We start from the raw sequence: 26,928 nt of genomic DNA, 5'->3' as shown, positions 1-26,928 counted from the left end.
ATGACGACGGTCACGTGGTCGCGGCTGTCGTTTGAATAGGGCAAAGGAGAAATCAATCATGGCAGACTTTTTGTTTGATTGGTTAGCGTTCAACCTTTATCCTTGGCGGAAGGAAAACACTCTCACCACCCCTGACAGACCAAAAACGCCCCTCGAATTTCTGGAAGTCCATTTGCAAAGCGCTGTTGGTGCAAGGTCCACATATTTCTACTATAATAGGCATACGAGAAGCTAACTATGGAAGCAAAGTTAAAGAAAGAGTTGGGGACAACCATGCTGAAGTCGACCGGTCACTCAGGAGGTGGATGCATCAGCGAGGGCCAGAGTTATGATACTGACTCAGGAAGAGTGTTTGTGAAGATTAATCACAAGAGCAAGGTAATTATTCTTATTATTATTTATTGTATTCATTTTTGCATTATTTGTTATTTTTTAATTCTATTTGCAGTGACATTCGATTAGTTAATTTCCACTTGTGCTCATTTCAGACATCAGTTAATGGGGTTTGTCTCAGTAGCTATACACTCTGAGAGACATGAGTTTTGTGCTGATATTGTGAAATAGGGAATAGTCAATTTCTTTATTATTATTATTATTTACTTTACCGTAAACATGGACCCTTGTGCAGACAGGTGCAATTACACTTTTTCCCTCAGGCCAAATTGATGTTTGATGGGGAGATGGCCAGTTTGGAAGCCATTATAAAGACTGAAACTGTTAGAGTCCCAAAGCCTGTGAAGGTGATTGAACTCGACAAAGGAGGATGTGTATTTGTGATGGAGCATCTGGACATGAAAGGACTTAGCAAGTAAGAGTCTGTATCAATATCAATGCAGAGTGTAGCAGGGGTGTGGCTTTTTTTCTTCTGTTTTTTTTTTTTTTTTTTTTTTTTAAATAAAATCTAATCTAATAAAATCTTCAAAACCATTGAGCAGGTATTCAATGCTACTTGGAGAGCAACTGGCAGATCTGCATCTTTACAACAAGAGACAGTTGGAAAAGTTAAACAAAGAGAAGCAGACAGTGGGTAATTCACTTTAACTTTGCTGTAGTACACGGATATTCATAGAATGCACCTAAAATATTAATGTTGCCCTTACTATTGTAAATAGCATTTGTCATAGCATTTGTCTCCTAAATCATAAGTGAGTCACTTGCTAATTAATTATTTGCATTTGAACATGCAGGAAAAGGAGCTGGACAGTCAGATGTGGCTGTTGTTGAACACTTTGGCTTTGGGGTGACAACTTGCTGTGGATATCTACCACTGGTAAGAAAAAGAAAAAAATGTACATGTCTTTGTACAAAGTAAGACTATATTGCAGTTTCTAAGCTGTAATTCAGTGTGGGGTCTCCAAATCCTCTCCTCCTCTCTTTTTTTCTTACTGACACAGGAAAATGAGTGGCAGAAAGACTGGGTGACGTTTTACTCCCAGCAGAGGCTACAGCACCAGCTTAACATGGCGGAGCAATCATATGGGGACAGGGAGGCCAGAGAACTGTGGGCTAAGCTACAGGTGCACTTATCTGCATCAGAAATTTTAAAAAATATTTAAATACTCAAAATCTTTATGATTCTGTCTGTGATCTAACAGGGCATTGTGCATCTTGTGTATTTACAGCTGAAGATCCCTCAGTTTTTCACAGATGTAGAGATTGTCCCTGCTCTCCTCCATGGAGACTTGTGGGGAGGCAATGTGGCAGAGTGTGCCGAGGACCCTATCATATTTGATCCTGCTTCTTTCTACGGCCATTCAGAGTTTGAGCTGGGTATTGCTGGAATGTTTGGTGGCTTCAACAGCTCTTTTTACTCTGCTTATCATGAAAAAATCCCCAAAGCACCAGGATTTGAAAAAAGGAACCAGCTTTACCAACTCTTCCACTATTTGAATCACTGGAATCACTTTGGTGGTGGCTACAGAGGCTCTTCAATAAGGATTATGAAGGACCTACTGAAATAATTGATCTCACAACCACTTGTAGAACACTTTATAGTCTTAAACCCACACCACATATTATGTATATATTATATATCTGACCAAAACTGAAGCTAATATTGTGATGTCTGCTAAACTGTGTGAAAATACACAATTAACTTAATAAAAACAATTATTCACTGCTTCCACATTCTGAAAGAGAAAATAACTTACAATCTTGTATGTTTTAACGTATATGTTTGTGTGTGTACAAAACCTTGCCCGTTACATTAACAAATACATTAGAGTTTTTAGAATGCTGCTCCTGCGTTAATATCTGATTGTTTTTCATTGCCTGATTAGTCTGAATGATACTGCTGTGCGAAGGATGCCGGATTTTTACAAGGAATACAAATGCTTACAATAACCTGACTGGTTAATGTTATGTGGGTTGGCAAACTGCATATACTTACAATGTATAGACGTGTAGAAATAAATCCTTGTTGCCCCCTTCTTAACCAGCAATAAATTCTGACATGATCTGTGTATTTGTCTAAATGAGCTGTATTTATTATTTTTCTAGTTGATAGATAGATAGATAGATAGATAGATAGATAGATAGATAGATAGATAGATAGATAGATAGATGGATCACCTATCTCATGTTATTTTAGTATGAAATTTTAGAAAATCAAGTCATAATGCTTCTAAACATCACAAAGACTTCCCAACCCCCCTTTCTTCGATTTATTATATAAGTTTGTACTCTCAGCCTTCACAGTAATCCTAGAAAGTGTTTGATAAATGTGCAGTAAACATGGACAGAGTATAAAACAGTAACTATCAATACATTAATATGTTTATATATAGAAATAAAAAACAGAAATTGTCTTGGTATATCACGTGACGTACATGATCCATTTCGGTTACCGTACCGGGGCGGGGCTCAAGTGCTACAGCTAAACTACGCGCTGCATTTAGGAGTATTGGAGCATCCGTACAGTTGTGAGCGATATCGCCACAGGTTTGTTTAACGGAATTAATGTAATCTTGGCTGCTGTAATTAGTCATGTTAACACGCGTTAGATGAAATACTCTTTATAGCTATCCTATATACTGCACAAACTCCGTCTTGTCCAAGGCCAAGTTACTCATCAGTTATTTTGTCAAGCTTTAAAGCTAATAATCGCTAGCTAGGCACTCATTGTGGTTAGACGTCTAGCAGAATGGTATTATTGGGCACAGAGAACGGGAGCTCCGGAGGTGAAGGAGAGGAGGCGGACGTCATTGTAAAAACTTGTGTGTTGAGCGGTTTCAGTGAGGGCGACGAGATCCGTGCTCTCATCTCCAGCCTCGCCCAGGTCCACGGGGACATGATGGCAAGCGAATCTGCGACACAGAAGTTCTTAGGTGAGGCAGTCATTTACGGAGTACAGGAAACTCTTTAATAAGCGATTTTAAATCATCATCTATTCTCTTCCCCCGCAGTAATAATGAACAGGTATCAAGAGCAGCCTCATCTGTTGGACCCACATTTAGGTACGCAATGTGTAACTAAATGAAAATGCAGTCACCTACTGTACTGTATTTTATTAATTAAAGGCTGCACAAATGGTTGACTCTAAATTCTTTTCTGTTAGAATGGATGTTGACCACGATTTTAGAAATAATACGGGGTGAACAGTCGTCATCTTCACTGGTCCATTTGTGCTTCAAGTTTCTCTATATCTTGTGCAAGGTCAGTCAGGAACATTCACATTTGCTTGTTCCTTACTGTGTTGGTGTAGCATACAGAATAACGCCATACACAGCCATACACTAATTCAGTAGCACTGTTATGGACCATGTATTTGTTTTGCTCTGGTTAGGTCAGAGGCTATAAAATCTTCATGCAGCTTTTCCCTCATGAGGTGGCCGATGTCCAGCCAGTTTTAGACCTGATGTCCAAGCAGGATGCCACAGACTCTGAGGTGACACACAGTCATTCAAAGATGAAAATAATGACACAGGCTTTTCTAGCAGTTGTTGGTGAAACATTTAAATATATTTCTACCATCTACCCATTTCAGACTTGGGAAACCCGCTACATGTTGTTGTTGTGGATGTCCATGACGTGCCTCATACCCTTTGACCTTTCTCGTCTGGATGGTGATCTTGAATCAGAGGGTGGTAAAGCTACAGAATCCATCATGGACCGTATTCTAGCTATTGCCAAGGTATGTTAAGTGGATAGAGAGTGATATAATTCTGTAATGTTGTTTGAGTCAGAGAAACTGCCCTTTGTGTCTAGATTTCGAAAAAGATGTTTGTGGTGATTCAAAATGGCAATAAACCATAACAAAGCATTCTACTTTATAAAACTAAAGACAAATCATCAGAATGTCTCTGTCTCCAAACTGAAATGACAAAAAAATACCTTCGAAAGACAAACCATTAGTTCAATATCAAAGTATCTGAATTTCTTTCTTATTACTCCAAATGATATGCGATGATATTTCTTTACAGTTTTATCTTGTTGTGAGTGACAGTCCCAGGGATGCTGCATCTGTACTGGTATCAAAGTAAGTGCATGAACACCTCATACAAATCAGTTACATGTCAAGTGACACACAATTTACATGCACAATGCAGAATATGAAATGAATAAACCACAATAGATACACATTTAGCTGTTCCTAATCAGTCAGTATAATCAAAAAAATTCATGTGAATCAAAAAGCAAAAAATGTTCCGTCGAGAAATATTGGCTTAAAGTGCAGGTGACATGGAAATGAACCTTACTTTTCCTTACATTCTCTGTTATTTCTGTACTTAAGGGCAGTTATTCTATATGAAACAAAAGCACATTAGCAGTGGTGCTTAAACAAACTTGGACCCCTCAGAATGTTGACACAAAACGTCAACAGATACACATGACTCCTGAAAGTAGACAAAGAACCCAATCAAAGAAATGCAATATGAATATTATATTTTATTCAAGATCAAAATCTTTGAACTGCAAATGTTTGTCAAGCCTTCCGTTTAGTATCTAGTGGGAACACCTTGTTCAGCAGTAACAGCCACTAAATGGTTTCGGTGACTGCTGATCAGTCGTCTGCAACAGCTTGGAGAAGTTTTAGCCCATTACTCAGCACAGAACCATTATAGTTCTGAGATGTTGGTGGGTTTCCTCACACATTTGGGCTAAACTTGCCTTGCAGAAAAGTGGGCAGAGGAGAATTGTAAACAAGGACAGTGCCCTTTGGGTGGAGCGGTCCTCCCCTAACATAATGGTACTCTGCCATCCCTCTGTGGACAGGATGAGGTTCTGATGTGGAAATGCATGTCTCATTTAAATCTAACTATTCTACTTTGGTCTCATTTGTCCACCAAATGTTTTCCCAGTAGTCTTCTGGCTTGTGACTTCTGTGTGACTTCTTAGACTATTATGTGTCTTCCTTTTGTCATGATCTTTGCTGATCGGCCACTCCTGTGTAGGCGTTCTGATGATCAACAGCAGATGGCTCCTTTGTCTGTGCCATTGTTTGCTTCTACAAACATGTATTGTTAAGGCTAGAATTTGACAAATGTATTTATTGAAACAAAACGAGGCACTGGACTACACCTGAGTCTCACTAATTTGGCCTTGACTAGTAATCCTAGAGGTGCACTTGATTTTGCACATCGCTAATATGTAATATTGGCACATTTTTCTGAATAAACAAATACATAAATATGATATACCTCTGTGTTTTTCATTAGATTAGGTTCTTTTTGTCTACGTTCAGGACTTGTGGGAAAATCCACTGATGTTTTGAGTAATTTTTATGCAGAAATATTATTTTACTTACATTTGTGACTAGACATGGGTACCGTTAAGGTTTTATCCGAAACCGGTGCCAAAGGGGTACATCTGAAATGGTTACCTGTGCTTAAGGAATGGAAAACATGCAAACCTTGTCCAAAGACTATGCCTTTTTATTTTTAAGGCATGTTATGCAAGCTGAACAGAATATTAATTTCAGTAATATAAATACAACTAAGATGAAGAAATCTTAGTCTTGCACAGTTGACACACAGTGACACAGAAATCTGTGTTGCTTTTCGGTTTGTCACTAACGTGCCTCAGCACTGGTGCTGTTATCGTACCGAGTATCATTAATCCATCCCTATTTGTTACAAATTTTCTGTCTTTTTATATATACACATTTAGGCTGAAAATAAAATGATTACATCGAGAGAATATGTTACCAGCTGAATTGCTTGTAATTAATAAAATATTGGCAATAACATCCATACACACAGGATGTCAATGTACAGTGTCTGTATTTGCTTCAGATTTTGTTGTAAGACTATGTATTGTTTTTGTTGTTAGATTTTAGCCAACAGAGGGCAAGATTGCTCTGGGAATGTCTTTGCTGTTTTCAGCATTTGTTTATCCACACTACACATTGGATTGCTTTCTTGTCTTCCTTTTTGTGACCATACAGGTTTATGACACGCCCTGATGTGAAGCAGAAGCACCTCGGAGAGTTTTTAGACTGGAGTCTCGCCACTATATCCCAGACCAGTGCCCATTCAATGAGGGACATTATGGTGTTGGATGGTGCTCTGCAGTCTCTGGTAAAACTGTGGTGTTGCATTCACACCTGTCTGTGTGTGTGGAGTGTTATCTTTGTGCTGTGTTGGATTAGTATCTGCAGAGGGTAATTTACAAGATCTGACATGATTGGTATGTTTCATACAATACCCGGTGTGGTTTCAGCAGGTGTGTAATGCACCTGCTGCATGTGTGGGATCTGTTGCTTCAAGTGACTTATGGCACTTTAATCCACTCCTTTAAGCTAAACCATTTTTCACAAATCACAACGGCGCTCAGAGTACTACTTTGAATGAAATCCACTTTTCCAACCTAATTGCAAATATTTATTAATAGGGAGGGTATTTTCAAACCCCTTTGTGCAATACAGCCCTAGAGCAAGTGTATTACGTTTGTGTCGTTGGCACATAAACTTGAATAACATGTTTATTAAGCGTCCCCTTTGGAACTGTACCTGATGTGTAGATGTTGCTTTTAGCAATTCCTTCCAAAACGCTACTCCTGTCACTTAATTTCTGCGTTATCTTAATTTAATTTTGTGTTTTTATGTATGGGTTTCAGGCAAAGCTTTTCAAACATGGAAAACGAGATGACCTCCTACCGTATGGTAGGCTTACTTTTTGTGTTTTGGTCATCGGCAGTAAAATACTTTATCAATGTAGAGGTCAATTTAATAGAAAATTCCTTGCAAATCCTTAGCAAGGAGCTGTATTTGTATAATAAAATATATTGATTCTATTAATGTGATATTCATGTCTTTGTGTTGGGAATGGTTGTTTCCCAGCTGCTACAGTTCTGCAGTGTTTGGAGCAAAAAAATCTGTCAGAAAGCAGTGAGGCCATGCTGAGGAAGCTGGGTGTCAAACTAATCCAGAGGCTTGGCCTCATCTTCCTGAAGCCGCGTTTGGCTGCTTGGAGGTCAGACATTGTACCAGGCAATTGAGTAATTGGGTCTCTGTAAATATGCTGTGAAACAAAGTAAATCCTCTCTTCAGTAACCATTTCTTGTTATAAGTCTTTTAAGAGCTTAATGTTGATGTTTTTAGGTACCAGAGAGGGTGTCGCTCCCTAGCTGCAAACCTTTCTAATTCCTCATCTATTTCAACCGATGTTGCTGTGACTCCTGAAGTAGAGATACAAGAGCAAGAAGATGACTATGACATTCCTGAGGAAGTGGAGACTGTTATTGGTCAGTTTTCCCCTACACTCAAACAAATCACTTTTTAAAATATGTGATAAATTCTAATCCTCATGTAATTTTACAGAGCATCTGCTGGTGGGACTGAAAGATAAGGAAACAATTGTGCGCTGGTCTGCTGCAAAGGGGTAATAATCACTTAATGTGACACTTGGAAGATCTTAGCTGTTGATATCAGTGTCATATTTGTTGTTACATAAACTATGTAAAGCAAGTCTTGTTAAAGAGATTATCTGTTACTATAATCTATGTTGTCTAACCCTTCAGTATTGGGAGGGTGACTGGGAGGCTTCCCAAAGAGCTGGCAGATGAAGTGGTTGGATCAGTGCTGGACTGCTTCAGGTAGGTTAATGCTTAGGGAACACTGACTGTCTCAGTCACACTATGCCATTTACCATTTTCTATGTTTTTTGTTCTTTTTTTCAGGCAGCCCCATAGTCAACTAACATGTTCTTTGAGTTACATATGTTTTTTTTACTGTAGCTTCCAGGAAACAGACAATGCTTGGCATGGAGGCTGTTTGGCATTGGCAGAACTGGGACGGAGGGGACTGTTGCTGCCTTCCAGATTGCCAGATGGTATGTGAATTTACATTTGCATTAAAACAGTCATTAAAAGATAGATAGTTAGAATGGACTTTTTGTTATGTCTTTATTTAACATTTGTTATATTTACACAACACTATGATATTTTCCATTACCCACTTTATACATTAGAAATGTGTCCAAGTTTCTTTTTTTTTTTTAAAAAAAAAGTCTGAGAACAATACATAAAATCACCTATCGGCATTTGCATTTCACATGTTACATATAACCTTGTGGCAGTGCTGTTAACATTTTTTCCACTGCTAGAGTAATAAATCTTTAAGAGCTTAATCACCACAGTCAAAAGTATTTTCATGTTGATACTTGAAGTGGTGAATATTAAAGGAAATCAGTCCATATCATCAAATATTACAGCAGTCAAAATGTAGGTATCAGCAACAACGAGGCCTCCTCCTGAGAGCCCTCCCAGGTGTTTTTACTCTTTTGTTTGGTCTATGGCATTTATTTGCATCCTGGCCACTCTTGCCTCTCTTTATACCTGTTACCTTGACCCTGGAAGTTTGCTTAGTATTCTTAGGAGAGCCAGAGTCTGCGTAATCTTTTGAGGGCTCGTCTGCAGCACTGAAGTCGCATGAAGGAGCTGCAGAGCTTGCAATAGATAGCTGGCAAAGTGCCAGAGCTGCAGTCTGCCTCTGATCACAAGGTTCTTCACCCAGCTCGTTGTCAGGATCTTCTGTAGTGCTCCCAACAGAGCTGTGTATGGGACTGATGTGAGAAGCTCGAACACTGAGGTTCAGAGGCAACTCATTGTCCTTTAATTTCATAGTGCCTGAGCACCTCAGTCTGTGGTCTGTGTAGTCTCTTTTTTCGTTGTCTTGGTCCCTTGTGGAGAGGTTAAGGGGTGCCAGATTGTCTGTGCCATCCATGTTATCTTGTTCTGATTTAGTTTTGGAGTATGACTCAAAATCAGACGTGGACGAATGTTCACTACTCTCGTTTGCTCTGAAAGAGACAGGACATAACAGAAAGTTAAAGACACACCATACCACTACTGTAAATACATTCTAGTCTTGCTCAATTCTTGGGAATTAATCTTACCCTCTGTCAGCAGGCTGAGTTCCCAACTGTAGCAAGATTTCTGCAGACTCTTCGTATCTTAAGTCATTTTTGACCGCTTTCTCAGTTGTAGTTGTGTGCCCTGTTTGGGGAGCGGCCTGTGACACAGCCATGTTGTTGTGCTGCGAGGCCTCTGTGGCTCTCTGGATAATGTGTGCTTGACTGGGTCTGTCAGGAGACCCCAAAGCTGAGCAGCCCTCTTTAGGGCTCAGCCTTGTGGCCTTCTCTCCATTTTGCCCACTGTGGCTGTCCTCTTGCATGGAAGAATTTGGGTGGTTTTGACTGAGACGTGGATGCATGTATAAGTCATAATCCTTAGGGCTGAGATTTGGGCCATACAAATCCAAAGGATTATATCTGGGTCCTGCAATCGGCATGGCAAACTCATGGGGCCTATAGAGGGTGTAATGCAGACCAGGCCCTGGGTGAAGAGAATGGCAATATCTGTATGAGTAAGGAGCAAATGGTGAAGTGTGAGATGGACCGATGGGTTGTTGTACAATAGACCTCTGGGAATCCAGAAACTCTGGCTGGAAAGATGGAGAATTGGGCTCATTCACATGGTGATTGCCAGGGACGTAGTATGGCTGATACAAAGCTCGGTCAGGCAACAGATAAGGAGGATATTCTGGGACCACGAGAGGAGGAAATGGTTTTAAGGGAATGGATGACGAAAGCGTACTCCTAGACCATGGGAAGCCTGGGTGGTTGAAAGCGGGAACAGGAGCTTGTGAATCCTCTGTCTGCTGCACAGACGTCTTGAAGGCTTCTGCTCCATCACGGTTGGGTGTGACAGGGGAGAAAGCAGACGGGCGCGGCAGATCCTTGGTCTCATTGCTCTCTCTGTTCTCACTCTCCGCAACTGTGTTTGATTTCGTCACGCTGTGACTGTCTTTATTGCGTGGACTGTCACACCCAACATCTACTTCATCTGTGTCATCTCTGCTCTCGGCTGTGTTCTCCTCACCTTTCTGTTTGTCCGGACTGTCATTCTGAGCTGGTGGGAGGAAGTCTGTACAGTCCTTAGACTTGACAGGGACCCCTTTTGCTACTGCTTTCATCTGTCGGGGCGTTTGCCCATTTTTCTGTGACATCAGGGAGATGGAATTTTTGCACAAGTTGTATTTCATGTGGTTGAAGAGATGGGATTTTTCGTTGCAAGTGAAAGGACACTGGAAACACTGGTACTTGAAGGGCTTGCCTGGTGGTCGGGGAATGTAATGGGGTCTTTTTGGCTTGCGCTCCTGAGCAGTTTCCATCTTGATTGTAATGCGCTCTTTCTGAAAAAAAGAATTTAGCACATTGCATTTCAGGAAATAGTAATGGTTTTATTTCTTTAGGTGTCTCTTGGACTGAAGTTGCAAAAGTAGGGCTAAAGGATATAAGAGCAGTTGGTGTTTTGTTGCAGAATTTGTCACAGATTGTCACTGAGCTGTCTTGTCAAGTAATAAAGCAAATAAAGTTGTCTGACTGGTTCAGGTGGAGAGTGGCTGCCATTAGAATGTTCCTTGTGGAGTGTTTCTTTAGCTGCTCGGCCAGAAAAATCTCTGGCTGCACAAAACACTGCACCCTAAGGCTAATGTATTTCTGTGAGTGCTACTTCACACTGGTCTGGATACCAAACTGAGAATTAGGTCACTATAAAAACTCATCTACAGTATGCAAAAATATATCCAAACTATTGCATGGGTACAGTCATGTTCGTTTGGTTTTGGTTGAGTGGCACCAACCTACAAACATGCCTGCTTGATCTACCTGTTTCCCTGTACGTTTTGATATTGCTTCACTCTTCTGTCCTATAAAGGTAGAGAGCCATTAAGGCATTGGGCAGGCAGATAACGCACTTACTAGTACAGACCTGGAGGGCATGCAGAGACTTGCCTTTCTCTCTCAACCTTACTAAACTCTGTGCTGTCGGCGTGGGAACCACCAGCCATCTGCTTCCCATGACTACACCTGCAGGATGAATTCATCATTCGATGATCTAACCAACTCTGGTACTGGAAGTGGTTGTAATCATTTTCCATGTAATATAGGGCTGGTACAGCCAAGTAATTATCGTTGAAATAATTTATTTTAGTGAAACTGTGAAGCGGGTGGCATCTGAAATATTTGAGGTTCACTTTGCGATATGAAACATCACCTAAAGCTGTGAGTTCAGTGTTGCTGGGCGTGCATGGAGGAACCAGCTTGTCATGTGCTGTCGCAAGAAGTTGTCACTCAAGTTTCTGTAGAACTGCAGTAGCATGTGAAGCCACTCCTTTCTTAAGGACTGAAATTCATTCCATAATCCTCTTTTTAATATGTTTTCAGTGTACATATAATCCTGTTAAAACCTTCTTTTTTCCTTTCATTCTTGTACATTTATATCTTACTTGTTAGGGTGATGAGTTTTTCTTTCTTTTAATCTAGAGACCCCTTTGTATAAAGTTGTTTAGAAGCCTTGTTGTCTGTATGAGTGTTTTAAATTTGTTCAGTGAAATGTCTGAAGTGACCAGGTAAAGACGTGTGCATTAATTGCAGTCTGACAGTCTGAGCAGGGGCTGATTGAGATCTATAGGTAACAGGTGCACATTAATGCTGAGATCTAAATACAACCTATAAACTGGTGAACAGCAACATTACAAATCACTGACAGTCTTATACAATGACAGACAATCTATGAAATAAATGAATCTATAAATTAATGCTGTTGTCTCGTAAAAGAAGACAGAAAAAGAAAAACAATTACCTGCGCTAGATGAAACAAGTGCGCCTTCTCTTGAGTTTCTGGCCTGTAGAAAACTGCTCCACGATTCAGCCAGCGACAGCGTCTGTTCTGGACGCCAGCTTCAATGCAGTATGTGCTGAGAGTTAAGAGTGCGTTTGTGAATGTTGTCTGATGGTGAACGTGTATGATATTTGTTGCGTGGTGAGTTTCTCTCTATGAGGTGTTGTCTCACTAGTGGGTGGGGCTTCAGCCCAAACAGCAGGGCCCTCAGGCAACACTGATGTACCTGATATTAGTCAAGCCTCAAGCAATGATTTACATGAGGGGTGGGGGCTTTTATTCTATGTTCCTGTTTATGGCACCATCTTTCATTTTTGAGTAAATAGCCATACAGGATTCATTCTGACTGTCAGTGTACATAAAGTTTCAAGTGAAGGTCTGTAACAAGCTAGCATTAGCACTTTGATATTTGCATACTGGGGAGCAAAATTGGTGCTGCAACTCTTGGATTGTGTATTTATTATGTTGTTAACAATATTCTTTTATTCTTTCCTAAAAGAGCAATTTATATTTTACAAATTGCAACTATCATTTACCTGATGTCACATGAAAAGAACCACTTCATGAATGGCTGTTTATCATAACATGGTTGTGAACAGGCACAACAAGCCTCAGTTCAGGTTGTCTTGGAATTGTTTTGAAATTGATAATCAGCCATTGTGCTGCATACTCAGAGGCACTCAAGTTTTTCTAGTTGATAATAATTTTGAAATGTTTTGTACCGAACATTCAACAGTTTCTGATTCACTAAAGTGCTGCAGAAAGGTTGGTAAGAATGGATTTAAACATAATTTAAATCCAATATGAAACACTTACCACAGTGTGCCGGTGCACTATATGTGTAGCATAAACTGTTCATCAGAAATTGATTATTTACTATTTTAAAGAAGCAATACAGTTGGCACACACGCGTAATCATTTGGTGTGAGGCTCTCCTCATCACAAACATGACATAGTGTATATTTAACATGCGTTCTTCATATAGCTGTCATCTTTAAATGCTATAAAGCTGTAATCTCATCTCTGCCTACAGTTGTGCCACTCATCATCAAGTCCCTGACCTACGAGGAAAAGAGAGGAGCATGCAGTGTGGGCTCCAATGTGCGAGACGCTGCCTGCTATGTGTGCTGGTCTTTTGCCAGGGCTTATGAGCCCAAGGAGCTGAACCCTTTTGTCACTCAAATTGCTAGGTAACCCCCTTTTCATCCCTACCTATACAAACCTTCTCATGCATAGAGTTCTGCTACACTACATGAGGACCACATCTCTATTGGTCTACTTTATGATGTAATAATACATTGCTATTCTCCAAAGGAAAATTCTCTTCCCTTTCCTGTTTGGAAAATGCAGTCTAGGTCAGCTTCAAAATACCAGCTGTGTTTTACTTAAATGTAAAGTGAGTTGCCATATACAATATATAATATGAATAAATCTGCACCCTATACACTAATCTAATCTAAATAGGCGCACCCATTTACAGGTAATGCAGCTTAATAAATCGGGAATCGGGCTGAACATCTCTGCATAATGCTGTATAATAAATCCACTTGAGAAAAATGAAAACTCAGTGTATATTCTGAAGTCAAAAATGAAGAGCTACAATCGAGATGTGGACACTTAAAACACAACTGCAGCTCAGTTTTAATGTCTTTATTATGATTGACTTTATTAACGATTTGCATGGAAGTTGCACAGTTTGCCTTTAAGCTGTTTACTGCCTCAAACCAGTTTTTCTGTGCCTCTTACATGTCCCCACATAACCAACACACATCTGTGTTGGCTGCAGGGTTGGGCAATTTGTTTGTATTTTCATATTGTCAGAATTTCATTACTGGAGATCACAGATAGATATTCTTATCACCTCTGGGTTGGACAGGAAAATTAGTTTTCTGGAATCTATGTATGATGAACAGCATTATTTAATTTTCAGTCAGCCATCACTAAATATTTATAGAATATACTCCTAGTAAATCAGACTGTTTCTGACAGAAATTGGGTTTCGCACACAAATGTAATGAGCCATGGCATGTGAAACACTGCTGGCTGCATCCATCGGCCATTTTCCACTAATATTGTTTTAGTTAGGCTTTAGTTAGACATACAACAGAGTCACAAAAACAACTGCAAGAGCGAAAAGAGTTGTTTCTGAAACGTGTGTTGTTTTGGTCTGTACATACTTACCCTGGTGTTGCTCCAGCCTTTATGTTAAACTGGCAACATTTAGTTAAGACCTGCTACGAAGTGTTAGACTTAGAAAGATTTACGTAAAAGTGTCCAAGGTACATGTTCAAGGATGAGGCTGACATGGATTAGATTACCATTAAAGAGCGTATGTCAAGTGACTTTGACTTATGTGACTGAAATGATATATTTTCTTCTTTTCATTGTAAGTCAGTAAAGAGTTTTAGTTGGACCTGTTTTCAGGTTGTTACAAAGCCTATATGCGAGAATGCAAAATGTTCAGGATCAGAGCCTGAGACTAGCCTAAAAATTAGCAACTAATGAATCAGCAGTCTCAGTAGAGAAGTGCAACATCATCCAGTGATACATGTTGAGGCTTTGTCAACAGTAACGGTTTGCCTCATCCTTGATCTCTTTTCTTTTGGCTTGCATGTATGGGCCTGTGGCCTCTGACTGTGCAGACCAGCTCTGCAGTGTCAGTTTGAACCCCTGCAAATTATCATCAGCAGTCGCGACAACACCCTCCCTTTCCCTAGCCTACAGGATTGCCAGGTTTCGCCTGCTTCTGTCAGTTTCGGTCGGCCTTTGCCAGCAATACTAAGACAAGCTGATTCCTGCTCTATCACAGCTTGATGGCATTTTACTGAAAACTCACATTTATTAAATGGGACTAAGTGACTTGCAGGCACACACACACACAGCTGTATTTCTTCTAACGTCTAACATAAACAAATGTAATATAATTATTTGTAGCATTAGTAGACATAATTTAGAGTTAAATCAAAAATAGTTTTTCTTTTCCAGCCCTCCTGTCAGGGGTAGTAAATAAAGCCAGGATAGACAGTTGATAAATCTACGTGCCTGCAGCTTGCTGTTTTAAGGCAAGGTGTGCAACCCCTGCAACGCTTAGCACAGAAGCCTAAATTACATTTTGAATGGAGAGATGTTGAGATCAGAACACCAGTATACACAGCTTGTACTGTTTCAGGGTAATCATGGTTAGTGGTATTGTGGTTGCGTTAACGGTCTGTTCCAGGAATCTGTGCATTATATCCCACATGAGTTTTCTGGTAACATTGTTGCATCCTAATCTGACTCAGTTATTCTGGACATATTAAGATGTTCAGAAACTTACAGTAAATCAGAACAGAACAATGTAAAGAAAAGTAATACAATAAATGAAATGACATTGTCTGTGGGTATATATTATTCTGTGTATAGTGTTTGTGTGTTTTTGACCAATGTATGTAGACCCGTGGGTCTATGTTGGATGTTGTTTTTGTATTTTTATTTTCGGACGACACATGGACATTACCTAAATCTGATGCACACATCTATATGTGTCTTTGACACTGTTTAATGTATGTGCACATTGTCCACAAACATAAAAAAAGGTACGGCCGTAAAAGACACTAGCCTGAAACCTGGAAGTTATTTACACAATGCTGTCTAGGAAATAAACACTGAAATACTTAACTGTTAAACAACAAAGGGACAAAGCCGATCAGGTTTATCTTCTCCAACCCATGCTGTTTCTCTCCACAGTGCTTTGGTGATCACAGCTGTGTTTGATCGAAATGTCAACTGCCGCAGAGCTGCCTCTGTGAGTTCTCTGGTTAACATCATATTCATGCTAAACTCTACACTTGCATGACAGAAGTTAACTCTGTGTCTCTTTTTGTCCCAGGCTGCCTTCCAGGAAAATGTCGGCAGACAGGTTTGTGACTGCATTGACGACTTGAACAGAATTGCTGTGATTTGAAGCTTATTTGTTGCCAAAGATCCAGGTCATGCTCAAACTTGTCTTCTTAGTGAAAGCTTCTGAGGCAAAGACATAGCCTCCCAGCGCGGCTACAGGGCAAACGCTTGATTTACCAGTAGACTCTGTAAGACTCTCTAAGATGTTTACTTAATATATATACCACTTTCAAATAATGTGCTGCTTACTTGTGTCTCAACAGGGGACATTTCCTCATGGTATTGACATTTTAACAGCAGCAGACTACTTTGCTGTTGGAAATCTCAATAACTGCTATCTGAACATTAGGTAAGAAACAATCTGTTTAAAATGACAATTGTTATGAACCTGTTCCTTAATCATGAACTACTCATGGTCTGCTGCAAATGCTAGTAAGCACCACACTTTTCTTAACAACGTAGTGATGAAGTAGGTGGCAACAGATAGTGGAGTATGTTTATATTTTAATATTGATTTTTGTGAATGTAGCTCCTTCCTTATCATTTGCAGTTATGTATGTTGCTACTGGTAGAAAATGTCTTGACACATGTTAAAGTGACAGACTAAAACACGGTGAGCTTCATGGCTGAACTTCTTTCTGCTTGATTAGTTAGAAAAATACTTCCAGGTCAGAGGAGCACTGTGTGCTGAGGTTGTTACAGGGTGCCTTGTTATTAAAATACCCAGATGTGTGTCATTTTAAAACAAACAGCTATGTATTGCAAATCTGATGTTGGTATTAAACCCCAGTTATGGCCATTCAATCTCTACAATACCCACCTCCCAAACAAAGCTATGGTTAAATGTATGAACAGCAGAACCGTTCTCTGAAATGTGAAGCACAAAACCAGCATGGAATAACTCCTCCCAAGAATTGTCACCATTGGCAGAAATGTGTCACCACCAACAGAGCAAACATTTCAACTATGAAAATCAATCAAGATGCTTCCTTAAGGGTATGACTACTAAACTGCCCAAAGAGGAATGATTTAAAGCAGGCTACACATTTTTGTCCCCACAGTGGTTACAGAATGTTTATTCATTGTCTGTGTAGCTGACTTTTTTCTGTTTTATGTCAAAGTGTCTATGTAGCTGGTTTCCCAGAGTACACGAAATCCTTGATAGACCATTTAATAACCATGAAGATCAACCACTGGGATGGGTATGTATTTATAGTGTCCAGCTGTCAAAATATATACGGAAGTGATAGTTTGTAAGCTTAAATCATGTTTTTCTTTGTGTTTTGCAGTGTTATCCGAGAGCTTGCCACCAAAGCTCTCCACAACTTGACACCTCAAGCGCCTGATTATATGGCTACAACAGGTAAACAATGTCACCTTACCTGTTTATCAGCCAGTGTTAAGCTTTCAGTCAAAGTACATCAGAAACTGATTTAAACCTGTAATTAATGGTTATTATAAGTACATAACACATCAGTCTTGCTTTTTTGTTGCTTTAAGTTTTACCCCTTCTGTTGCCCATGGCTGTGGGTATTGACCTCCATGGTCGCCATGGAGCCATCCTAGCATGTGGAGAGATCACACATGCTCTGTACAAAGTGGGCCTTCAAACCAACAGGTAGAGTAAAAGTGCACATTTCAAGTAAGAAGAGGTGGGCCTAGTCTAGACTTGTGATGCATTTATGTATTTATTTTTTTAAATTATACTTGAACTGTGGTAATGTACTATGAAGATGTACAGTGTAAGCCGTTTTTGTAAAAGGCACAATCTTTGAAATTACAAATACCATTCGTTTGTAAAATTTGCACTCTTAGGTCAATAATCATTAGTTTTTCGGCTTAATAATTTGTCCCATAGGGCTGTGGTGGACATGATTTCTCCAGAATGTGTGGATGCTTTGAAGAACATTCACCACAGGGTAAGTGTACTATAAGGTAATAATAAAAATTAAATTTACCTCAGACTGTCTTTTTGATTTGCATTTTCTTGCATGTTTTCAGCTGCATGAAAGGAAACAATACAGGTAGGCAGAATAATCAGTTTAATCTTGTGTTTACATTAGACTGTATTTTTCATGTTAAAATGAGTCTGTTTTTTCCCCAGGGGTTTCGGTGGGCAGCTAATGAGACCAGCAGGTGTGTCTAAAAGGAGATACAAAAATAGAATGAATTGTGACCGTAAACACAATGTTTTTCCATAATACAAAATTACTAATATAGGTACTTTTTTTCCACAGTTTGCAGTCTTATAGAAAAGCTGTCACTGTCCAAAATGCCCTTTAAAAACGACCCTGTGATCGGTAAGCAAATTCTTTTCAACGGTTGATAGCTTTTTGTTGTTTTTAACGTTTAGCATCGGGGAAAAAAGTATCCATTGTGTTTCAGCTGGCTGGCAGTGGGTTATTGACGACACCATACAGACGTTTCATCTCATTTCTGGCGGAGCGAAGGATAGCGTCATGGTAAGCTAATCAGATGTGGGAGTAATTAAACAAAATGGCTGCTCTTTGCACATTTGGAAGCAGTGGAACTGAAACCACTAATTATCTTTATTTAGATAGACTATTTGTGGTTTACTGCTCATCGAGTTTTGTCCTACTGTGTTTGCAGGTTGCAGTGGTGTCAGCCTTGTCTGCCTTGTGTGAGGAGTACTACAAGGACAGTACAGGCCAGCCTGACTCAAACATGCAGGGTATGTTACATATGGTTTCCATGTTTCAAAAGTTATTCTATGTCCCATGTAAATATTTGAAGAATATCTGAACATGTGCATGGGTTGGGTTACATTTATTGTCTGTATCCACTTCTGTGCACATGTAAAGAGGTCCTGGTATCCCAGTACATCGAAGGACTGAAGAGTCAACAGATGTTCACTTGTTGTGGATCTGCTCTTGCCCTCGGCTGTCTGCCAAGATTTATGATCCACGGCAAACTGAAGCAGGTGTGTTTTAAGTGTGTGTACATTCACAAGCTATTTTATATACTGCCTCAATCTGTAGGGATGAAATTATGTATGTGTTTGTTTTTGTTAGATCTTTGAAGGTCTCCAGAAAATGTGCACTCTCAGCCAGAAAGATGGGACTTTTATTGAGGCCAGGAGAGATGCAGTCAGATCAATTGCTCAGTGAGTATTTAAATACTTTGCTATGGACTTCTCAGCCTCTGCTGTATCTCCATTTTTATATATATGTTTCATTGATTTATTAATGTCTAAAGTTGCAGGCTTATCTTGTGAAGGGTATGTTCATCTTAACTAACATGCTAAAATAAACTGTTGACTGACTATATTCGTATACCCGCAGGACCTGAATGGCATGTCCATCGATTTCACTAATAGAGTTTTGCATATGTCTTTGGAAATCTACTTTTATCTTATTGCCTCAGTTCACGTTTCTTCCCTGTTGTTCCTTCAAGAAATATGTTCTTTGTTAACCTTTTATTTTCGTCCTCCATCAGAGTGTGTGTGAACACAGGTGTTGGCACTCACGGCTCCCCAGACGCTGTTCTGTGCTCGGAGAATGTGGCTCAAGTGTATGGTACTCTGCTCAGTTGTATGAATGACTACACAACAGACAGCAGAGGGGACGTTGGGGCCTGGTGAGTTTAACCCCATCAACACACCTAAACAAACACAAAGACAAAAAGCACACGTGATTTTCATTTTCTTTAGGGGTGAGGAATGCTCTCCTACCCGAGGCCTCTGGTGTTTTCCATCCCTGTGCATAGGGACATCAGACACTGTCTCAACAGTAGCCCAGGGCCATGCTTACCTTGCTTACGACTAACCAGGAATGTCACCTGGCTTGTCACTTGTCCCTGCAACGTGGGATGGGCAGCCTCTGCTTTCTGGCGTGTTTTCCTCTTGCTCTTGCTTTTGTACAAAACTTTTCTGAAGCCTTCACCTTCACCATAACAGCATTCTTTCTGAAATCTATATCATGACGTTGCCCGTATTACAGCGTACATTTTGCGTAAAACAATTGTCAAGAAGCCAATAACCAGGACTTCCAGCGATTGCCACTGCACCTGTTCCAGGGTGTGACATTTCAATGACTGCTGTGAACAGTATTTCACATAAACAAATTACACCCTGCAGCTATGAAGCTTATTTGACTTTAAAACCGACAAATTCAGTGGCATTGGCGGTTGTAAGATATCTCCTGGTATCACCTGATGTGTGCACGATTTGTCAGTGGTAACTATAATTCACTAATAATTCACAGTTGGAAAGATTTATGTTAATTTATTAGCAAGAATGTTATGACATTGATCAGTGAGTGTGAAGTTGATTCAGACCATGTCTTTGCAACATTAAAGTCTCTTTGATTTTGACGCCCAGGGTGAGAGAGGCAGCAATGACTAGTCTGATGGACCTGACTATGCTGGTGGCCAGCAGTGCTCCAGAGATCCTTTCACCAGACCTGTGAGTAGGGATCACAAAACTAATTGTATTTGCCATGTAATGCTTCTAGCATTACTTTGACTGAACTGAGTGAACACTAGTTACATGGCAGTAGGTTTGTCTGCCTTTGAGCTTTTTCGATGGATTAATAATTTCATCTATAGAAAAATAGAATGATGCATCCTCTTGATGTCCCACTTCTCCGTGTGCAGGGTGAGGTCTATGATGTGCTGCCTGGCCCAGCAGGCAGCTGAGAAAATTGATCGCTACAGAGCCCACGCTGGCAGCATCTTCCTGCGCCTCCTTCACAGCACAGAACCTGCAGTTCCTCACATACCTCACAGAGAGGAGCTGTTGAGCATTTTACCTGTGTGAGTCGCTCCCACCCTTAAGCAGCAACATTATGAGCTGCATTAGCCATTTATCCCAGACTGTTTGATCCGGTTTTGCTGCTATATAAAATCCGTTTCCCCTGTCTTTCAGTGAGACCACAACATCCCTGAACTGGAATGCTCCATCCCAAGCTTTCCCGTATATTGCTCAGCTGCTACGATTGCCTGAGTATCAGTATCACGTCCTGCTGGGGCTCACCGTGTCTGTGGGAGGGATCACCGAGTCCACAGTAGGTAGAGAAACTGTAGTTTAGTTGTAGTTAGAGTATTGTAAAACAGTACTCTGCAGGACGAGTACACATATATACACTGATCAAGCATAACATTGTGCTGGACCTGGCCCTGGCCCTGACCCTGACCCCTTAGAAATATACCACCCACCTAGACCAGACCAGACACCCCACCCCATAGCGATGACATTCCCTGACGGCAGCAGTCATACCCAGCAGGATGCAGCCTGACACAGACACACACACACACAAAAACAGTTTGGGAACAATTCAAAAAGCACATAGAAGGTGTTGACCTGGCATCCAAATTTGCTGGACCCCAAACTGATCAAGTATCAGTGGAATGATCCACAGAGGCTCCTCCCCTCAACCCATGGACTCAAAGTCCCCCACTAACAACATTGTGTTACCAGACACCACAGGACACCCTCAGAATGCCCACGACCATTCTCTGATGAGTTGGAACTGTTTTGGAAACACAACAGAGACCTACACAATATTAGGCAGTTATTAATGTTATGGCTGATCGGTGAACATGCACACATACTTGTGGTTGAGTACAGTTGCAGTGAAGTATGAACTAACGACCCCAATTTTGATGTTGGTTACATGAACCAAATTCACAAAATGATGAGAAGATTATGTTATAATAAGATCATAATGTAGTGTAGTTAGTAATGAAATAGTGCCCTTAAGGATGTTGTTTCAGGTTTTATTGCTATTATGAAATTAAGAACTACTAAAAAGTAATAGACATTTAATGGTGTTTTGTTGAGCTCATTAGCAAGCTGGGATGTGTATTTATACAGCATTAGTCATTTTAGTTTTATATGTTCTTCCTTCAGAATCGAGCACTGAATGTTTTTTTTTTTCTTTTTTTTACATTTTCATACTATTTGGATGGTGATTAATCTTGCTACCAGTAATGAGTCAGCTCCTGTTATTGTTAAGAGGTGTTATTATTAGTCCAGCAGGGGGAGCCACGTCTCTGTGCCGTGTGTCCTCACAATAGTCTCTTAGCAGGACACCTGCCTTTCTGTGAATTCTGAAAATCACAGATAAACGTCTGAGTAACTCGTCTCCACCCTATCTCAGCGTGTGTTTCACCTGAGCCCAAAGAACCGATCCGGACTTATCTCAGCACCATATCTGTCATTATCCTCTACTTCCCTTTCTTGACTCAAAATCTCCCGCCTCCCATTAAAAACAGTCATTCAGAACAGTTTCTGCCCACACTGATTCGATGTCCTTGGGTTATTTTTAGGTTTTAGTGTTTGTGGATATAATAAAGAAAAACAGTGTTAAAGCCTTTAATAAAGGCACTGAGGCTTGTAAAGTTGAACTCTCCTGCCAATGGAACCTTTAAACATGATCCTTTAGAAACAGTCTTGGGCTCATATTGCTTTCCTCTCCTTCTCTGCTCTTCCAGTGTTTCCATGCTGTAGGTGTATAGAGATGAGAGGGCCTGATATGTTTATACAGGGTTATATCCTGGAAACTCAGCCAAGACTGCATCGATCCATGGGTCATGATTACCATTCTCACACCACAGGCACATTCACACAGGCCAGAGAGAGTCTGAGCATCCAATGACTTTCCAGGAATTGTCTTGACACAGATGGACCCTATGGCCCCTCAAAAGCCAAAAAATATATAATAAAAGCAAGAAAAATAGCTACTAACTTGTTTTATTGAGACATGAAACACTTAGTTTTCTTGAGTGTATATGTTCCATTGAAATTACCATGTAACCAACGAAACAAAGTTTTAAGTGATATTTTAGTAAATGCAGAAGAGGAAATTAGACACAAACTTTCTGTTTCTGTCTCATGTTGTGTCAGGGAATGGGACTTTATTGCAGCAGTTTGATGAAATGCTCAGTTTTGCTGTATTCCTTCAAAGGCTGCTCAGATTCACACAATATTGTGCACTTAGTTTTCTGTCTGTTTCCATTCAGGTGCATTTCTCTTCCCAATCGCTTCTTGACCACCTGAAAAGGATTCAGGCCAATAGCGATGCTCTGGCAAAGTTTGGAGACGTTATGCTGAGCGTCTTCAGAAACAATCTTCGCAATGACAGGTACATGCAAAGGCACATGGTCTCCGGTGTGCTCACTGTGCTAGATGTAAAGTCTGAGGCCCTTTCTGATGTAAACTAATAAAAGTTGTGTCAACTTTCTTTTTAAAGTCACTTTTTAAAGATCATCTTTTCATGTATTCTGCTGTGTGCTTGCTGATGTTTACTGTTCATGTTGGAAATGTTAATTTGAGTTAAATTTGTGTAAAATTTCAATACAATTAATGGTTCAAACTTTTGTGATGTACTCATATATCCTTACTTTTCTTTTCCTTTTTTAGGGTGTCTATTCCTTTTCTTAAGATGCTCAATCAAATGCTTTCCAATGGCTGCTTTGAAATCTTCACCACACAAGAGAAGTGAGTGTGTGTGTTGTAAAAGATGTGTTTAAGTAAGTGTACATCTGTGAGACCTTGACTTATCCTGTATATTTTTCCTAAGTCATCAGTTCTGTGTGGACCTTCTGGATCTTTGCAAAGAGTTCAAGAAGTCTAAAGATATTTCCAAGTTGCGTGCATGCATAGCCGTGTAAGTCTCTACCTCACTGATAAATGCATTCATCATACACAGCATTGATGTCTCTGTTAACTGTGCTGACTTGTGTTTCCCAGTTTCTGTGGGCTGATCCAGTTCCAAGGTGAGGTCAGGAAGAAGGTTTTGTCCCAGCTGCTCATGCTCCTCTGCCATTCATACCCTGTGGTAAGTACACACCTATCTTTAGCATACTTCTAAAAGCCACTAATATCCACATCCAAAAAGAAAAAACTGTAATCTGGAAAATTCTCTTAATCACAGTGAGCTTTGTTTTAACATGCTACGTTTGCCTGTTGTTTTAGTCTGCTCTTAAATGGTTGGTTACTTCAACAACTGTTTGATAAATTGAAAAAAAAAATGACCATGTCCCCAAATGGATTTAACCAGTCAATAGTGGTCCCATGACTTTTCTTCCATCAGGTTGGCATTTATAGTTTTGACAATGGGATGGATTGATATTAAATATGTTGTGGACATTTCAGTACCACTTATCTCCCACTCCTTTTGTTTAACAACACACTAAATTACTAAAATGGGTGGGACTGTTAAACATCAACATGTTATCATTCTGAGATTAGCAGTTTGTTCAAGTGAAGCTTCACAAAGTGACAAGCCTGTAGACCCTTGGCCTCATTTGTGTTTTGAACAGTTCTTTGCGGAACAACAGCACCAACAGAAAGAGATTAACTGCTCTTTTCTTGCGACTGTAGATAAGAAAAACCACAGCCAGTCAGATGTATGAGATGCTCCTGATCTACGACGATGTCATCGATCCAGAGGTGCTGGATGATGTCACGACTTCACTCAGTGACACTAATTGGTCAGTGGTGATACTGGATGTGTTTGTTAAATCATATCTGAATGTTTTTACACTGTGTAAATGTTGCCATGCTTGATGTCCTCTCCAGGGAGAGTGACCTTGCCACAGTACGGACACACAGGAATCAGCTTTGTGATTGGTTGGGAGTCCCCAGGCCACAGTTGGTTGCCAAGGTAACCATTTAACTGACATCAATTTCAGTTTAAGTCCTTCATAGGATTCATAGGAGTGTGTTTTATTACCATGTTGAGTCAAACTTACTCTCTTTAATCAGCAGGGCCCTGTCTAGGTTTCCTGATCAGTGGCAGCTGTAAAAGCAGCAGGAGATGACAAAGGTGGATAACATTCTGTAAGAATTAAAAAAACATTCCGCTGTCGTCATCACGTAGTTTGTCCATCTGTGGAAAAGTACATGAATCAGATAATAAATGTAAAAAAGAAAAGAAAAAATACTGTTGTTCACTTGTTTTGTAAGCATTACATACCTGCATGAAATGTTTCTTAGAATTTCCTGTGCGTAACAGTGTCACAGTGTAATGTTCCTTTCAAAGTGGTTTTAGTGAAGCTGTTTACTTGTAACCTGTACCTGGCACAAAACAGATAGATGAAACGTAAACTAGAGCCCGCATGCACTTCAGAGAAATCGTTGCTATTTAGCCGTTTTGGCGCACTCAGTGGAATGTCACTGAGACTCTCTGTTTCCCCTCGGGTCTCATTCAGACCTTATTTCTCTGCATCGGTGGAGGTGCCAGGGGCTGGATGAGTCTCAGGCCTGATAGTGGAACCTCCTCTGGTTGCTTGTGGAACAGAGCCTGTTGTGTCACCATTGGTCCAGACTTTCTCATTAGAGCCTGATAGTGGACGCATTGTCTCAGATGGCTTCATTGACAAAGATGCAATTGTTGCATTTTGGAATGAGGTGGTTCTGATTTCTAGTCAAAAGTCAAAAACTAGCTAATCTAGTAATCACTATATTGCATTACATTTTTTTCTGCAGTGTATAATGTGATTAATTTAACTAGATTCTTCCTTTCCCATGGAGACTAAATGTATTTTGACTTGAAAACATGGGGTGGGATAAAAACACAGGGCAACATAAGGTTAAAATGTCCAGTGTTTGACTTGCTGTGGACGTTGCTGTGGGCGCTGTCTAACAGGTTGGTAAAAATAAATCTCAACATATTTCAACTTAACACAGTTACGATTTTTAGTTGTGGTCTTGTACAAACAATTGCTCCTGTTCAGTGTCATGAATTTGGAATAAATATCAAATTATTCAAGATAGCTTCATAACAAGTCAACAAGTGGATCAGTTTGCCTTATTGTTATCTTGCCCGTTAACTTCCGAGTTAGTGTTTCTGACAAGTGGCTGAGCCTCTTACCGTGCTCATGAACAAAGCCACATGTCATGCTTGCCCTCCACGGGTGTTGATGTTTTCTTGGTCGTTCAATATTGCTGAAACCCATAATTCGACTTTAATTAATTCCCAGCCAAATGGAAATTCCTGCAGCTGCTAATGAAAGAGGTTGTGTGTTTCTCTCAGGGCGGATTGATGGTAAAGTGAGCAGCTTTGGTACAGTGCTCGGGACGGAGAGGAATGCTAATAATTCTAAAAGGCTTACAGTTCACCGGCAGTATCCATGGCAATTCTTCACACACAATGGTGGCCTTTTTTGAGCAGTGCTTAGGGGAGGAGGTTGCTCTCTCATTGAATCAGTTTGGTGTGATATTAGGAAAGAAGACCTTGTGCTTTCCACTGTTCTGGTTATGAGATTCAGTGGCATCCATCGTAGTTTGTCCAGGTGAATAATTACAGTGAATAATCACTACATATAGAATGAGTATACATACATAATAAAGACTTTTATTGCACATAGTTTTAGGTCTTATCCAGTCTTCCGTCTCAGTTCCGTGACAGTTGTTTCTCACTTTGTAAACTGTGAGCATGTGACCTCTCTTTGTTCACTGCACTGGAGTATTCATTGAAACTGCAAATGATTCTAATTATAGCTCCTCCTCGTTGCCTGCATCGTGTCACTGGGCCTGCAGGAAGACAGCGCGAGGGCTTGTTCAGTTTTTCTGAGATCCAGGGTTTGTTATCAACATGACAGAAGCATAAATAATCAAATTCAGTTTTCTGTTACCCTTTCACTGTCGATGACTCAGCCCAGGTGAACACAGAGCCTAATGTCAGACTAATTGCCCTCAGGATTGTCTTTTTTTCATTCATTTCTGTTTTTTCCTTGCATTGACTGAATGCTCAGAGGTTACTGGAAAGTAAGCGCCAACTAATATAGTGTAGCAAAATATTAGCTGCTTTCAACGTTAAGATGCATTTCTCTGATTTCATTTCTCAAGTCGCGCTATGAATGAACACCCTTAGTACCGTGTTATGTGTACCTTCACATTTCGATTGTACAATCAAAGTACTTACAGACTGTTAATAAAATCCTATAAATCCAATAATGTCA

The 26,928-nt window shown here is 40.1% G+C and overlaps 3 protein-coding genes across 8 annotated transcripts; 2 read left to right on the top strand and 1 right to left on the bottom strand.

Moving 5' to 3' along the window:
* Positions 1 to 237: 237 nt before the first annotated feature.
* On the top strand, positions 238 to 2,459 carry LOC124997721 (fructosamine 3 kinase related protein). 2 transcript variants are annotated; one of them, XM_047571664.1, is made up of 6 exons: positions 238 to 378; positions 657 to 808; positions 936 to 1,027; positions 1,188 to 1,270; positions 1,395 to 1,517; positions 1,623 to 2,459. In XM_047571664.1, the coding sequence occupies exons 1-6, from the start codon at positions 238 to 240 to the stop codon at positions 1,959 to 1,961; spliced, it is 930 nt and encodes a 309-aa protein (XP_047427620.1). In that variant the 3' UTR covers positions 1,962 to 2,459. The 2 variants fall into 2 exon arrangements, with proteins under 2 accessions (XP_047427620.1, XP_047427621.1); XM_047571665.1 differs by lacking the exon at positions 657 to 808 and having other exon boundaries at positions 936 to 1,023.
* A 392-nt stretch (positions 2,460 to 2,851) lies between these two features.
* Positions 2,852 to 26,928, top strand: tbcd (tubulin folding cofactor D). 5 transcript variants are annotated; one of them, XM_047571708.1, is made up of 40 exons: positions 2,852 to 2,940; positions 3,162 to 3,326; positions 3,405 to 3,455; positions 3,557 to 3,654; positions 3,785 to 3,886; positions 3,986 to 4,132; positions 4,422 to 4,477; positions 6,386 to 6,518; positions 7,057 to 7,102; positions 7,280 to 7,412; positions 7,541 to 7,683; positions 7,760 to 7,820; positions 7,960 to 8,034; positions 8,176 to 8,270; positions 13,157 to 13,313; positions 15,850 to 15,907; positions 15,992 to 16,021; positions 16,266 to 16,351; positions 17,124 to 17,204; positions 17,292 to 17,365; positions 17,503 to 17,620; positions 17,861 to 17,921; positions 18,004 to 18,026; positions 18,107 to 18,138; positions 18,240 to 18,302; positions 18,388 to 18,464; positions 18,613 to 18,694; positions 18,825 to 18,943; positions 19,035 to 19,126; positions 19,459 to 19,599; positions 20,342 to 20,425; positions 20,617 to 20,775; positions 20,888 to 21,026; positions 22,984 to 23,105; positions 23,384 to 23,461; positions 23,544 to 23,630; positions 23,714 to 23,801; positions 24,347 to 24,456; positions 24,545 to 24,629; positions 24,731 to 26,928. In XM_047571708.1, exons 2-40 carry the CDS (start codon positions 3,290 to 3,292, stop codon positions 24,743 to 24,745), a joined length of 3,438 nt encoding a protein of 1,145 aa, XP_047427664.1. In that variant the 5' UTR covers positions 2,852 to 2,940; positions 3,162 to 3,289; the 3' UTR covers positions 24,746 to 26,928. The 5 variants fall into 5 exon arrangements, 4 of the variants coding, with proteins under 4 accessions (XP_047427664.1, XP_047427663.1, XP_047427662.1 ...); XM_047571707.1 differs by having other exon boundaries at positions 2,864 to 3,326; positions 24,734 to 26,928; XM_047571706.1 differs by having other exon boundaries at positions 2,864 to 3,326.
* znf750 (zinc finger protein 750) lies at positions 8,316 to 12,320 on the bottom strand. The gene is made up of 3 exons (XM_047571710.1): positions 12,085 to 12,320; positions 9,336 to 10,633; positions 8,316 to 9,239 (listed from the first exon to the last, which is right to left on the bottom strand). The coding sequence occupies exons 2-3, from the start codon at positions 10,610 to 10,612 to the stop codon at positions 8,669 to 8,671; spliced, it is 1,848 nt and encodes a 615-aa protein (XP_047427666.1). The 5' UTR covers positions 10,613 to 10,633; positions 12,085 to 12,320; the 3' UTR covers positions 8,316 to 8,668.

Source organism: Mugil cephalus, chromosome 20 (genome assembly GCF_022458985.1).
Source record: "Mugil cephalus isolate CIBA_MC_2020 chromosome 20, CIBA_Mcephalus_1.1, whole genome shotgun sequence".
Classification (NCBI taxonomy): Eukaryota; Metazoa; Chordata; class Actinopteri; order Mugiliformes; family Mugilidae; genus Mugil; species Mugil cephalus.
This window is presented reverse-complemented; position numbering and strand designations above follow the sequence as displayed.